We start from the raw sequence: 15,774 nt of genomic DNA, 5'->3' as shown, positions 1-15,774 counted from the left end.
GATGGTTTGTTCAAACTTTACCATAAACATCCATGTTTCCTCTGGGACCAAGAAGCCTTCAGCCTGCTTCTGGGAAGCCCTATCATTTGTTTTTATTAGAGAATCAATCTAGACAGAGTCCTATAAAAAATTATCTCTGCACCATCAGTCTCTTGAGAACTGCTTTCTTTACTCATAGGCAACACCCTTCCCCTCTGCAGAAGTTTCTCAGTAACCTGCAACCATGTTAGAATGAGCCTCCGTGGTGTGGATCTTTCATGCGGAGCTTGAACCCAAAAGGACTGCATAGAACCCCAGACACTGGCGGTTCAGTATAAGCTGAGGGAAGCACTGTTTCTCTGGGAAGCAGAGTGTTCCCATCCAGTCCTGTCTTGGAGACTTAGAGGGTATTTATGTGCTCAGAAAACTCCAGAATACAGACAACATGTGTTTCTACAAGCATCAAGAAACTGGAGCTTCACAGCCTCCTTACTCTCGAAGATCGTGTTGGGACCGAATCTGAATGGACAGAATTGTTTTGGATGACATAGGACAAAATCAAGCAGTGAAAAAAAACCCACGAGGATCATACACATAAGAATAATGTTTTATAACACTTTTATTTCAACTGTGGTTTGGGATGGAGAGACAGTATAGTGGATAGGACTCTTGCCTTGTACATAACTGGCCTGGGTTTAATGCCTGCCAGGCACCCCATGTGGTCCCCTGAGCCTTCTCCGGAATGATCCATGAATGCCGAGCCAGGAGTAAGCCCTGAGCTCTGCTGGCTTTAAAAAAAAAAGAAGAAGAAGAAATTTCAGCCGGTCCGGCCGAGCCGGGTTCAATTCCTCCACCCTTCTCGGGGAGCCCGGCAAGCTACCGAGAGTATCCTGCCCGCACAGCAAAGCCTGGCAAGCTCCCCGTGGCATATTCGATATGCCAAACACAGTAACAAGTCTCACGATGGAGGCGTTACTGGACCCGCTCGAGCAAATCGATGATGTGTACTTACATCCTCAGCAAATTTTTTTTCTAACATGATTGCAACCAAAAATCTTTAAATCATGGGATCTCAGTTAATACAGACCCATAGGCCAGAGAGAAGCTCAAAAGGGTTTGTGCATCCTTGGCTTGCTGGACGCCAGGTTCCATCCCAGGCACTGCATGGTCCTCTGAGCACTGTCAGGTGTGACTCCAAAACAAACAGCAACATTAACAAACGTTACGTGCCCAGAAGTCAGAAGCCGGCTTAGCAATTTGGACAAAAGCTCAAGGACCAGAGATTAAACTCCAGCACCTCACACCAACCCCAACACCTCTGAATGTATCTCTCTCTCTCTCTCTGGAGACCCCCAAGGAACTCCATGTCCTTAGCCCTAGCTCTGAACCAACAAGTTCTATCAGCTAATTATCTTCAGGAGTGACCCCCCAGGCTCCCTGAGCACTGCCTGAGAGTACCCCCTCTCCCACCCCATCCCCCAAAGACACAGGCCCAGATTCCAAACTGTCGAGTTTCAGAATCCAGCTCTTCCACTTTCTAGCTGCGTAACCTCAGGCAATTACTGAACCTCTCTGTACCTCATTTTATGATTTGTCGAATGGGGATGATAATAGCCCCCCACCTCATAAAGTTGTTGTAAGGATTAAAAGAGTCGATCCATGTAAACCACTTAGGAAAGCCTGACACATTCTGAGTGTATGTAATCATATTAGTAGTTGTTGTTGCTGCTGTTGTGGTATTGAACAGACCTGAGGTTGCCGTGGGGCTGCAGATCCAGCCGCCCTGAAGTTCCAGGGTTCATGGGATGGGCCAATTCCTACTCCTATACCGTCTCGATTCCACTAGCGCCTACCTTAGTGCCTCCCTGAAGGACTAGAGGAGGAATTAACTTAAATCCTTCATGGACAATGCTTCCCAGGGCACACCGCCCGTGCTCAAGAAATACGTCCTGTGAGATTTACTCCATGGCTTGGAGGCCGGCTGCACACACTAGGGTTTCCCAGATAGAGAAGGGAGCACCAATAAAGGGTGCTGGGAGGATCCTCCCAGGATGGGAGAAGCATGCTTAAAGTAGACTATAGTCTGAACATGATTGCCACGCAATGCCTCTTTCATAAACCACAGCACCCAAAAGGAGAGAGAGAACGAAAGGGAATGCCCTGCCACAGAGGCAGGAGGGGATGGGGGGATGGGGGTTGGGAGGGATACTGGGATCATTGGTGGTGGAGAATAGGCACTGGTGGAGGGATGGGTACTCGCTCATTGTATAACTGAAACCCAAGCACAAAAATTTGTAAGTCTACAACTGCACCTCATGGTGTTTCACTACTAAAAAAAAAATACCTCCTGTGTGAGTGAGTCCAGGGGGCTGGGAGAACTTCTGTCCTGGCTCCAACATCTCAGCCAGAAGAGAACTCCAGGACCCAGTGATGTGACACAGTGGCAGTGCAGGCGCGAAGCCTCTAATTCCGTCCCCCACGGTACTGGACATCGTCCACTGAGACCCTGAGCTCTGCCACTGTGACCTTCTATGCTGCCCCAGTGCAAGAGGAGATGGGGACGTGAACATAGAAATCGGGGAGGCAGTGTTCAGGGATGCAGGACCATGTCGCTGCTAGGATTCTGCTCCATGACCCAGGGCTGATGTCTGCCGCCTCTTTCTGGAAGTACATAAGCATGGTTTCCGTGTACTGGGAAGAGCACATGCTCTCTGCTGACGGGTGTGGAAGCACCAAGACTTTTTAAAACTTTTTAATTTATTTTTATTTATTTTTAATTTTTATTAGTGAAACACCATGAGGTACAGTTGTAGATTTACAAATTTTTGTGCTTGAGTTTCAGTTATACAATGATCGAGCACCCACCCCTCCACCAGTGCCCATTCTCCATCATTTACATTTTTTAAAAATTTTTATTAGTGAAACACCATGAGGTACAGTTGTAGACTTACAATTTTTTTGTGCTTGGGTTTCAGTTATACAATGATCGAGTACCCATCCCTCCACCGGTGCCCGTTCTCCACCATCAGTGTTCCCAGTATCCCTCCCACCCCCCATCCCCCACATCCCACCCTGCCACTCAATGCCTCTTTTGCAAACCACAGCACCCAAAAGGAGAGAGAGAACAAAAGGGAATGCCCCGAACGTTTTCTTTAAATCGAGCTCTGGTGCTTTCTGTCACCGAGAGGGAAACTGAGCATCAGGGAGTGACTGTCTCTGTGACACCCAGGCAGCTGCTGCTGCTGAGTGCAGAAGAGGCTCTGCTCAGAGTCAGGACAGCCCGACACTGGCTGACGACTCCCTGTTACACATCCGAGGACAAGGGGTCACACAGTCTTGGAGAGGCTGGAAGGTGGCGCCTCATTCAGGAGGTCTGATCCTGGCGAGCCCACGGGCCAGTCCAGCCCTGCTCCTGTCCCGTCCAAGGCCAGTGTGGGAACAGATATGTCACTTTGTCAGGGGAGTCCAACTCAGTGCCATGCCCTTTCCCCCGCCCCTCTAGACGGATGCTTCTCCCTCTCTTCTTTCACCCCGATTTCCCACCCCAACCATTTCCTCTAAGGCATCTCCCCTCCCACCCTCTCTCTTGTCCTCCACTTCCTTCCTCTTCCCTCTGTCACGCCCACACCCCTACCCAACCTTCTGCTCTTCCCATTCTCTCCAACGCCAGCTGGTCCTTGTGCTTCCAAGTGGCCCTGGAGAGTAATAATCTTAGACCAATCATCTTCTCCATATAGAGTCGCGGGATCAGCGTTCTTATCCCATTCACTGGGTCTCCCCGTGGCTCCCATCACTACTCAAGCCAAGGCCTTCACTTCGGCCAAGGACACATTTACTCACTGGATCTCTCCTTTAGACTCCCCTCAGGAGTTAGCACCATCTCCCCCCACCCACTCAGGAATGCCCACCGTCTGCAGAGCGTCACTCTGCCCCCGCCCCCTCCCTTCTGGAAGCTTTGTGCAATTAACCACCAAGCTTTGGTGGCTCCTTGACTCAGCACTAAAGATGCAGCTGGCACTCATTTCACTCACTCCACAAATATTTATTGAGCACCTACTGTGTGCCAAGCCCTTGGAACAGATTCAGGAACCGAACATCTGTAGCAATCAGTGTGTGGGGGGAGGGGGCAGGTATATTTTTGTCTATGATCTGAACATAGGGCTTCTCTTGAGCTCACGGATCAGGAGAGTCCTCCTGCATGCTCTTGTTCTAGAACACTGGACGGGGCATGTGGAGAGCACTGGGCAAAGACCAGTGGGTGTTGCATGCTGGACGCCTTACCTGTGTGGGATGTACAGGCATCTTGGCTCAGTGGCCATGTAGCAAGAAGACATGCTGATCCCTTCTGAGGGTATCAGGTACACCAGCTTGAACACCAGCCCCAGCACCACCTAAACTACCAAAACAAGCCTCTTATCTCCCTTGCCTCCGTGCCCTGCTCTGTAAGTCTAGAATAATCACACAAGCCTGCCGGAGTGACTAGATTTAAACATATTGAAGCAAAGGTGCTGTCCGTAAACCATACGATGTGGAGAAAAGTGGACATCCAGAGATGATAATATCTTTTAAGTTTGGAACAAGGTTTATTAAACAGTTCTCAGTACTGAGTATATACCTCTTGCATGATCTTTAACATAATCTGGTGCCCTAGTCGAGCTGTTGTACACTCAGGGCCAAGTAATAGTATGGCAGGTAGGGGGCTTGTTTTGCATGCAGCAGACTCAGATTCAATCCCTGGCAGCCCATATGGTCCCCTGAGCATTCATAGGAGTTATCTCTGAGTAGAGCTGGGAGTAAGCCCAGGATACCACCAGGTGTGGCCCAAAAGTAAAAAAAAAAAAGTTGCAGAGATAAACTAGAAATCAGAGGAAGAAACATTTGTGGCAGCACTGCTCATAAAGTAGACCCAAAACAATCATGAGACCCTCCAGTATAAACAAACGAGCTTTATCCAGCAAATGATGTTGAACATTGTTCAGAAGGAATCCATAATCTGCCGACGTATGATGTTCAGAAACCGGAAATTTGAACACTATATAGTATAACAGATGCATACATTGGATCTAAAGTTGTCAGGAAAATCAATGAAGGGCCCAGGATAATAACAAGGGGATTAGGTACACATACAAAGCAATTCCATCCCCAGGGAATCAGCCTGCTCTGGAGGTCTCTAACAATGGCACCACCAGGCCTGAAGGCCCCATATCCTGGGTCCTAGTGCAGAACTTCCCACTTCCTGGCAGAGGATCACTGGGAGTGTGGGTTCTCTAAACATGCTAGTAAGGCCACACAGAAAGAAAACCAAGAGGGCCAAAGAGATAGTGCAGCCGGTAGGACCACCTGGGTTCAAATCCCGGCATCCCATATGGTCCTCTGAGTACTGCCAAGAGTAATTCCTGAACACAAAATCAGGAGTAATTTCTGAGCATTTCAGGACATGGCCCAAAATTTAAAAAAAATAAAGAACAAAGAAAGAAGGACAGAAAGAAAGAAAGAGGGAAAGAAAGAAAGAAAGAAAGAAAGAAAGAAAGAAAGAAAGAAAGAAAGGAGAGAGATAGGAAGAAGGAAGGAAGGAAGGAAGGAAGGAAGGAAGGAAGGAAGGAAGGAAGGAAGGAAGAAGGAAGGAAGAGAGAGAAAGAAAGAAAAAGAAAAGAAAACCAAGAGAGAATCAATAAAACCAAGGTCAGAGAGATCGTGCAGCCGATAAGACTCTTTCCTTAAATGTAACTGACCCAACTTCCATCCCTGGCACCACACATGGTCCACAGAGTCCTGCCAGGAGTGATCCCTGAGCACAGAGCCTGAGCACTCCCAAGGTGCTCCAACTCCCAGCCCCACAAAAAAAAAAAAATTACGGGAGGAGATGGGAGATGGTACAGTGGTGAGGGTTACACGCTGGGCATGATCACAATGTACCCTAAGTATGCCAGGCTTGGCCCTGGAGGCCTCCGGTGCCAGCGGGGTAGCCTCGGGGTCCCTGACATCGCAGGCCCCCAGCAACGTTACTCCTTGGGCTGTTCTGCTAAATGGATGGCCTGGATAGCTTAGAATCACTGGGCCCCAAGAAAGAAAACCAAGGGAACGATGAAACCCAGGATCCAAACGGAGGTCAGGTAGGAAAGGGGTGCATCAGGATGAAGTCCACAGGAAGCTCCGGGAAGAACTACAGGGGCACCCCAGTTCTTCCCCAAGGCCTCACATGCGTCCCCAAACATTCTCCCAGTGAGCGACAGGCTTCACAGTACAAACCATTTGAACTTCCATAAAGCTCCCATGCCCCCGCCTTGGCCACAGCAGGGCAACCCTTGGCTACCCCACTCCACGCTTTTGCACTAGCAGACAACCTACAGGCTGAATCAGTTCAGCAGCCACGACTAGTGCCTGCAGCTGACCGAAATGCTGTCCCCTTTGACACTGCGGGTCTTGTTTTCAGGCGCTTCTTTAAAACTGCTTAGCCAGGGCTGGTCACGAGTCATCAGCTCATGACTACGCAGGATATTTTTACAGGGAGTTATCCCGGGGACAGGGGCATTTCGCGAGCTGTACCTTGACTCACGGTGCTTCTCTGCGGACACCTGGCCACCTGGCTGGCAGGGAGCTGCCCCGCTCAATTGTGGGCAGGGCCCAGACCTGCGGGTGAGGGGATAAAGGGCCTCGGAAATGCTGGCCCAGCTCCCCAAACACATAAAGTGACAGCGGGTGCCACACCCCACTGGAGCCTGGTGCCGTGCGTGAGCCTCTGTCTCCCATCCCCAAGCCTGATCCTTGACCTTCTGCGTGGACATGCCAGGCCCTGCTCTCCCTCCGTCCTTCCCTCCCTCCCGCCCCTCCCTCAGCAGTGGTACTCTGCCCATCCGGCCTCTCTGCCCTTCACCATCATTGTTCTCACTGTTCTCTGCCTCTTCTACTTCCCGGGGCGGCTGGGGTGAGCACAGCTTCTCGAGCTAACCAGATGGACAGGGCTAGCTGAGGCTTTCATCTCCTTCCTTCAGTTCTTGGTTGTAGGATCCTCCCAACCTCCATGTACCTGCTGCCACCTCCCTTGCTCCCAACATCTCTGCCTCTGTCCTTCTTCCTTATACTGTCTGTCCCCACTCCTAGCCCCTCTCGCAGCTGCCTCTGCCTTCTTCAATTTTGAGAAACTCATAAAGGTAGAAGCTGTTGTTGCTGGTGGTGACAAGCTTCCCACTGCGGCCCCCAGTCCGGGGCACCACTGCCCACCAGGTGGGAGAGTCTGGCCAAGTTATTTGACCTCCCCGAGCCTCCATTTCCTTATGTGTGGTCATAGGACATACTTGAGAGGGTCAGTGTGAGAATTGGTGATTATTTATGGTGTGTAACAATGATCAGAGAGTAGGTGGCCATAAAAAGAAGATAGCCCCCTCCCGATATAGAATCTATGCTTCCCAGAGGAGTTATAAAGAAGAAACGGTCCTCAAGTAATCTGCTGGTTTCCTGTCCCCAATAATAGGAGAACCTGACAGTTGGGGTTTTCTGCAGAGGCACATTAAGAATTGTAGAGCATTGTTTATAAAATATACAAAACAAACAAACACTGTCTTCCCGTTGTTTATCGATTTGCTCGAGTGGGCCCAGTAACATCTCCATTTTGAGACTTGCTGTTACTGTGTTTGGCAACGTCTCCATTTTGAGACTTCTTGTTACGTCTCAGTAGGTCTTGATAGCTTACCGGGCTCTCCGAGAGGGGCGAAGGAATCGAACCCAGCTCGGCCGCGCTGGCTGCGTGCAAGGCAAATGCCCTACTGCTGTGCTACTGCCCAACATTTTGTATCTTAAACCTAATCATGTCTGGGGCCAGAGCGATAAGTACAGCAGACAGGGCGTTGGCCTCGTAAGCAACCAACCCAGGTTCAATCCCTGGCATCCCATATGGTCCTCCGAGCCTGCCAGGAATGATTCCTGAGTGCAGAACCAGGGGTAAGTCCTGAGCACTGCCACCTGTGGTCCCTAAACCAAACAAGCAAACAAATGGGGAAAAAACAAAACAAAAACCTATTTGTGTCTTTGGTCCAGCTTTGTGCCATGGAATCTCTGTGATGGTGGGAATGGTCTGGATTCACGCATCCTATAAAAACGGCCCAGCCATGTGAGCAAATGGGCTGCACAGTGAATGGCCCAGCAAAACAGTGTTTTGGCTATTGAAAAATTCAATAATAAATGGATACTAGGGGCCAGAGCAATAGTACAGTGGTAGGGCACTTGCCTTGCATGCGGCCAACATGTGTTCAATCCCCAACACCACATATGGTCCACCGAGCACTTTCAAGAGTGTAGAGCCAGGAGTAACCCCTGAGCAACACTGGGTGTGGCCCCAAAACAAAACCTAACAAAATAATTTAGGAAATTATTTCAGGAACTATTATTAATTTTCCTGTATATGAAAATGGTAACATCCTAGTCTTAAGAAACATAGAAGTATTTCAGGGTTACACGCCATAATCCTATAACAATCAAAGAATTGTGCAAATGTCAATGCAAATATCTCAGTGTTAATGGCTAAGTTAAATCTGCATCCCTTGGTAGAACATTTGCAATAAACACTGCTTAAACTAGTGTTTCTTAAAACAGCCTTTCCCAAATGTGGCGTCTTTCCAGCCCTGTTACCTTCCTGTGGGCCCCTGTCCTGTTGTGGGCCCTTTCTGGGGCTGTGTCCCCTTATTTATGTGATGTTCACCTCTGACCCTCTTGGAATATCCTGGGACCCACTGGGGAACCCAGCTTTGAGAAACTCTGGTTTAAACTCTTCTTTCTACTTTTGTATATGTGTAAAACTCTCATAATAGTACTGTAGCACCGTCCTCCCATTGTTCATCGATTTGCTCAAGCAGGCACTAGGGACGTTTCCATTGTAAGAGTTGTTGTTACTGTTTTTGGCATATCAACTATACCATGGGAAGCTTGCCAGGCTCTGCCGTGTGGGTGGGATACTCTCGGTAGCTTGCGGGCTCTCTGAGAGGAGCGGAGGAATCGAACCCAGGTTGGCCACGTGCAAGGCAAATGCCCTACCCACTGTGCTATCACTCCAGCATAGCACTGTAGCACTGTCCTCCCGTTGTTCATGGATTTGCTTGAGCGGACACCAGGACCGTCTCACAACAAATTGTGACACTTGTTGTTACTGTCTTTGGCGTATCGAATACGTCATGGGTAGCTTGCCAGGTTTTGCCGTGCAGGCAAGATACTCTCAGTAGCTTGCCGAGCTCTCCAGCATAAAGGTTAAAAAAATCATCAAACACAAATATTTACTCAGATGTTGGCTGCTACCATGGAAACCTCATGCTTTTCCGTTTTCTCTTGCTGCACACAAAGCAAACACTCTACTCACTATACTATAACCCTGGCTCCTGTGTGATAAGTTTTAAAATACAAAATGGGGGAGGGGGGACAGTATTTTATCAACAATGCTATCACGATCACGATCACGACCATCCTGTTGTTCGTCGATTGCCTCGAGCAGGCCCCAGTAACGTCTCCTTTGTCCTAGCCCTGAGATTTTTTAAAAAGTGCCACATTCAAGGCTCTTTCAGGGTTAGGAGAATGAGACCCATCATTGTTACTGGTATTTGGCATATTGGGTACGCCACGAGGAGTTTGGCAGACTCTGCCGTGTGGGCAGGTGACATTTGGTAGCCTGCCAGGTTGTCCAAAGTAAGAATGAGATAATAAGATTCCAGCAATGCTATCCTGGAAAGAAATCTCTGGGCAACCTGAAACAGGAGGATCCAGATGTATGTCAGAGAAGGCAGGCGCCAATGGGATGGAAACTTCTGGATGTTCTTTGTAAACACCTTCTTCTCTGGGTTCCTTCCCCATCCATTCGCACAGGGGGGCCCATCCTTCCCACCCGCCAGCACGTGGCTGCCTGCTCTGCTCCCCTGGCCTCATTCCTGCCTCCCCGCCCTGCCCAGCCCTGCTCTCCCCGCAGCCTCAGATGAGAGCAAGCACCTGCTGGCGAGGCACTTTGAAGATGAAACATGCTAAATGCCCCTCCAGCCCATGGGGTTGGCATCCTATACACAGAGGAGGGTGCGGGCCACTCCAGCATTAAAGCACATTCTAGAAAGGCGTTGGACCCGGCCACCAGCCCAAGCCCATAAAGCACAAATTGCCCCAACTCCATCTGCATGGCCAAGCCCCTTTTCGGTCCAGCATAAATAGGGCTGAAGGGCCTCCAGGAGCACATTGGAGTTTCAGCCCAGACTCCAGAACTCTTCTCCTGCACCCCACAACTCAATTCTCCAGAAGCACCATGACCTGCGGATCAGGATTTTGCGGAGGCCGCGCCTTCAGCTGCGCCTCGGCCTGCGGGCCCCGGCCCGGCCGCTGCTGCATCACGGCCGCCCCCTACCGCGGCATCTCCTGCTACAGAGGCATCACCGGGGGCTTCGGCAGCCGCAGCGTCTGCGGGGGCTTCCGCGCCGGCTCCTGCGGAAGCAGCTTCGGGTACCGCTCCGGGGGGGTGTGCGGGCCCAGCCCGCCCTGCATCACCACCGTGTCTGTCAACGAGAGCCTCCTCACGCCCCTCAACCTGGAGATCGACCCCAACGCCCAGTGCGTGAAGCAGGAGGAGAAGGAGCAGATCAAGTGCCTCAACAGCAGGTTCGCGGCCTTCATCGACAAGGTGGGTGACCTTGATCAAACCCTTCCTGAACCCCACTGCCTCCTTAGCTAGGACTGGGGAAGTAGACAAGGGCAGCAGGGATGCGAAGCAGGTGAACTTCTAGCGTGATGGAGGAGATGGACACTCATCCCGGACACAGAGAAGATAGGGCAAGGTACCCTGATTATTGGCACAAATACGCTGTGCATAGCCTGGGCAGGGTGGGAACCAGCGAGAGACCATGACAAAGGTCCAATGTTAGTTTCAGGAAGAATATAGATCTACAAAGAAGACGAGAAATACAGCTGAAAACAGAAACAAGTCTAGGGTTCAAATTTTGGGTAGGACTCGATGATGTCACACCTGAACGCCACCAAAACTTAGTATTAGACCAGAGGCTTGGGAGAAATGAGGCAGAAAGTCTGCAGATTCGGGAGGCTGACTCCAAGGGGACAGACAGACAACACAGGAGCACAGCAGGGCTGTCCAGGCCAGCTGAGAGTGCAGAGGGGCAGAGCGGGGAGGAAAGGGCTGCATTGCAAACGGAGACAAACCCTGAATTGGAGGAAAAAGGCAGATACTTCAGAAACCCTCCCGCTCTGCACAGCTCCCGGCTGACAGAGTTTCTCCTGTCCGGTGGGGGACAGCAGTATGCACTGGCCTCAGGTGCAGGACAGGGGCCAGGGGCTTAGCACTGTTCCTAGAGCCCATAGCTTCAGCTCGCTGAGGGGTTCCCAGACACCCCAAGTGTGCCCACAATGGGGACATTTGCCTCTGAGGGGCCAAGACCAGATGCCACCTGCAGTCCAGAGGCTCATCAGACTGAGCCAGACAACGGCCTATCAGCCCAGGGCCCACACCAGCTTTGGCAGTTGTGCAAAGCAGCCAACACTGTCCCCCGACATGGTGTTTGAGGCCCAGAGTGGACTGTCCCCTCATGCCCACCCTCATGATAGGGCGCCGAGAGATCAGACAGGTTCTGCCTCTCCCATCCTGGCCCATGTCTGCACTCCCATTAGGTGAGCCCCTCGCCCAAGGCCTGCAGAGCTCTGGGCCCGGGAGTTTCCTTAGAGCCACCCGCGCTGGCCCAGGTCCCCCCAGCATGGGCGCAGGGGCCCGAAGAGCCCTCTGACCCCTCGTCTGCACCCAACGCAGGTGCGCTTCCTGGAGCAGCAGAACAAGCTGCTGGAGACCAAGTGGCAGTTCTACCAGAACCGCAAGTGCTGCGAGAGCAACCTGGAGCCTCTGTTCACCGGCTACATCGAGACGCTGCGGCGGGAGGCCGAGTGTGTGGAGGCCGACAGCGGGAGGCTGGCCTCTGAGCTCAACCACGTGCAGGAGGTGCTGGAGGGCTACAAGAAGAAGTGAGTGTGGGACGGAGGCTGGGGGGGGGGGGGGGTGCGCAGGATGCAGGGTTCTGCGTGGCAGGAGCTTTCTCTGAGCGGCTGGTGCCAGCATCTGGCCAGGATGAGGGCCCAGATCCCCGGGATCCCCGGCCCTGGGGCCAGCAGCTCCCGAGTGCTGTGGGCACAACTGCTGCTTCCCCGGGTCCCATCCTGCCCAGCCTGTGACATCCAGACCCCTTGGGGGCTCTGCTCCCTCGGGGGATGGTGCTGACTCTGTGTGCCCCCAGCCTCGAGTGTGTGAGCCAGGGTCTCTGGGGCCCTTCTCCCCACACCTGAGCCTGGTAGACACAGGGAGGGGCCTGGCTGCTGGGCCCCCATGGGTGTCCTGAGTGTGCTGGGTGCTGAGGAGACCTCAGAGAGGCTGGCACTGGGATGCTGAGGCCCAGATGGCCCGTCACCCCCAACCTATCATGACGGGTCTGACAATCCCAAGACATCTGGAAGGCCAGGGGGCTCGGGGCCCTGGCTGTGTGGGTGGGACCACAACCCTTTGGCTGGCATGGGTGGGTGCCGGGCGGCTGCTGACATGACCTCTGGCCCTGCTCTGCCTCAGGTACGAGGAGGAAGTCTGCCTGAGAGCGACAGCTGAGAACGAGTTTGTGGCCCTGAAGAAGGTGAGACCCTGGCTTGGGGTCGGGCCTGGGATGGGGACCTGAGAGGGACAGCCCTTGTGAGGAGCCTTGGTCGGGGACAGTGGCCTTGGCAGGCTCGGATGGCTCCATGCAAGGTGCAGGGTGGGCTTTGCTCCAGGTGTGCGCAGTGTGGCCTGGCCACCTCTGGGGTGGACATGGGGGTGCCTGTGCATGGCAGCTGTGTCTTGGGGTGCGGTGTGTCATGGGCCCTGAGGTGGTGGCCACACCCCAGCCCGCACAGTGGGAACTTTGAGGACAGGGGACGGTCAAACATGAGGGATGCTGGAGAGAGGAGGACACGGGGCCGTGGGAAGCCTGCGTGGATCCTTCTATGAAGAGCAGCGGGGACTGAGTCTCCGTGGGGGTCCCAAGAGACTCAGGCCAGCACCAAGGCTCCAAGGTGGGGTGTCTGGGGAGGCCCCTGCACAGTCGAACGCAGACAGGAATGGGGACGCAGTGGAGCCGCCCTGACCCCAGAATGAGTGAGGGGTCAGGACCGGGTGACAGTCGGGGCCAGCTGAGCTCAAGGAGACCCACTTTCAGGACGTGGACTGTGCCTACCTGCGCAAGTCGGACCTGGAGGCCAACGCGGAGGCCCTGACCCAGGAGATCGACTTCCTGCGGCGCCTGTACGAGGAGGTGAGGCCCGACCAGGCACACTGGGCAGCATCCGGCGGGCCCGTGTCCACCTGCAGGTGGACGTGGAGTGGCCATGAGCTTGGAGGCTGTCAGAAGGGGCAGGGCTGGAGACCTGAGCAACGGGTGGGGAGGGCCCCGCAACAAGCAGCCCCCTGACCCTCCCCCTGCCCTGCAGGAGATCCGTGTCCTCAATGCCCACATCTCAGACACCTCGGTGGTGGTCAAGATGGACAACAGCCGGGACCTGAACATGGACTGCATCATCGCCGAGATCAAGGCTCAGTACGACGACATTGCCAGCCGCAGCCGGGCCGAGGCCGAGAGCTGGTACCGCAGCAAGGTGAGAGGCACGGGCCCGGCTCCCACACAGCCAGCAGTGAAGCACAGACTGCGAAAGGCTTCTCTTACCCGGGACCCTGGCCCCTAAGGACAGCAAGACGAAGGGTCGGCAGCTCCCGGCAGGGCTGCCACACAGTCACTCAAGCTGGGCACTGCACAACCCGCACACGCACCTGGGGGTTCTGATGATGGCACCCCCCACCTCATCCTGAGTCTCAGGCCCCTCTGTCCCCTCTGCCCCTAGTGTGAGGAGATGAAGGCCACCGTCATCAGGCACGGGGAGACCCTGCGCCGCACCAAGGAGGAGATCAACGAGCTGAACCGCATGATCCAGAGGCTCACGGCCGAGGTGGAGAACGCCAAGTGCCAGGTACGGGTCATCTCGACCTGGGCCAGAGTGACCGCGGGCTTGCCAGGTGCCCTGGGCTGAGTGTCCTTGTCCGGATCTCCCTCACCGCTCTCCTGTTAGCAGGGGTGTGTCCCTGAGGGACACTGAGGGTGACCTCCGCAGGGGCTCGGGGCTGCTTCTGGGCTTCCAGTGGGCAGAGGGACTGGACACTCTGGGAAATGGACAGAGGGCCCACAGTCCACTCGATCCCTTCCTTCCTCAGAATTCCAAGCTGGAGGCCGCCGTGTCCCAGTCCGAGCAGCAGGGCGAGGCGGCCCTGTGTGACGCCAAGTGCAAGCTGGCCGGCCTGGAGGAGGCCCTGCAGAAGGCCAAGCAGGACATGGCGTGCCTGGTGAAGGAGTACCAGGAGGTGATGAACTCCAAGCTGGGCCTGGACATCGAGATCGCCACCTACCGGCGCCTGCTGGAGGGCGAGGAGCAGAGGTGGGACCTTCCCCTGTGTTACCTGTGGTCCACGTGACCCACGATGCCTTGCGTGACATTTGACTCTTGGGCTGGACAAGATCTGTGGGCCTTGATTGTCCTGCTGTTTGGTGTTGGGGGTTGGCTTTTCTTTTTCTGTGTGTGTGACTTTGCCAGAAATACTTGTGTACTGGGAGACCTTCTCTTGTAATTCCTGCTCTCTTCCTGGCCCCTTGGCTAAGCAATTTTGTGAATCTCTGTCTTGCCCTCCGGGTGATCCTCACCTGTCTCTCTCTCTCCCACACAGGTTGTGTGAAGGTGTTGGCTCCGTGAATGTCTGTAAGTACTGGGTCCAGGAGGGCTCCTCCCCCACCCCTGCCCACACCCATTTTTCCGTGCATGGATGAACTTGCAAAGAGCTTATTTTTTTTTTCCACCGAGACTCCCTTAAAAGAGGGGTTTGGCATCACAGCCGGAGGGATTTGGAGTCAGACAATAGGAAAGACTGTACTGGGGTTGGGGGAGGGGGGCTGACCCTAGCATTGTCAAACCAAGATGTTCCTGCGTGAAAGGAACACTTGCCTTGCACATGGCAGACCCGGGTTCAATTCCCAGCATCCCATTTGGTGCCCCAACCGTGCCAGGATTGATCCCAGTACTGCTGGGTGTGGCAAAAAAAAAAAAAAAGAAAATGTTCCTAACTAGTGGTGCCTTAGCCCAGGGGAGGTCGGGCTGTGGGTTCTGACTCTGCCCTTGTGCCCGCAGGTGTGAGCAGCTCCCGAGGTGGGGTCGTCTGCGGGGACATCTGCATGTCGGGCTCCCGGCCCGTGACGGGCAGCGCCTGCTGCGCCCCCTGCAGCGGGAACCTGGCGGTGAGCACGGGCATGTGCGCGCCCTGTGGAGGCGGCTCCTGCTCCAGCGGCTGCCGCAAATGTTAGGGACCCTGCCCTGCCAGCCCCCGCCCTCCGCTAGAGGGGCCCCCTGGGGCCAGCACCAACCACCTCCCCAGCACTTTGTAAGATCCGCCCAGCCCTGACTTCCCGTTCCTCCTTGGGACGGCCTCTTCCTGGCTCTCCTAAGGATACCCCAGGAGGGCATCCCCTTGGCGCACACAGGAAGGGGACTCCAGGTCAGGGTGTCCCTGACCAGGGTCCCCTCCTCGGCCAGGGCCCCCCGTTCTCTCTCCTTCCTTCTCTGCTCTGTTCCTCTCTGTCTTGATTTGTGTGTTCAATAAATCAATGTCGCCAATTCTGAGCTGGTCTGTATCTCTGTTACCCTCTCCAGGGGCCCACGTTTGGAAGGGTCCCAAGTCACATGGCTTGGAGGAAAACTGGGCACGGGGCTCTG

At 53.9% G+C, this 15,774-nt stretch overlaps 1 protein-coding gene across 1 annotated transcript; it reads left to right on the top strand.

The window, feature by feature from the left end:
* The first annotated feature begins 10,249 nt into the window (after positions 1-10,249).
* On the top strand, positions 10,250-15,365 carry LOC130029073 (keratin, type II cuticular Hb1). The gene is made up of 9 exons (XM_056119945.1): positions 10,250-10,621; positions 11,756-11,964; positions 12,560-12,620; positions 13,182-13,277; positions 13,453-13,617; positions 13,861-13,986; positions 14,228-14,448; positions 14,735-14,766; positions 15,193-15,365. The coding sequence occupies exons 1-9, from the start codon at positions 10,250-10,252 to the stop codon at positions 15,363-15,365; spliced, it is 1,455 nt and encodes a 484-aa protein (XP_055975920.1).
* Positions 15,366-15,774: the final 409 nt, after the last annotated feature.

The sequence above is a fragment of the Sorex fumeus genome, unplaced genomic scaffold (assembly GCF_029834395.1).
Source record: "Sorex fumeus unplaced genomic scaffold, SorFum_2.1 ptg000042l, whole genome shotgun sequence".
Taxonomy (NCBI): domain Eukaryota; kingdom Metazoa; phylum Chordata; class Mammalia; order Eulipotyphla; family Soricidae; genus Sorex; species Sorex fumeus.
Note: the sequence above shows the minus strand (reverse complement) of the source record. Positions and strands in the feature narration are given on the sequence as shown.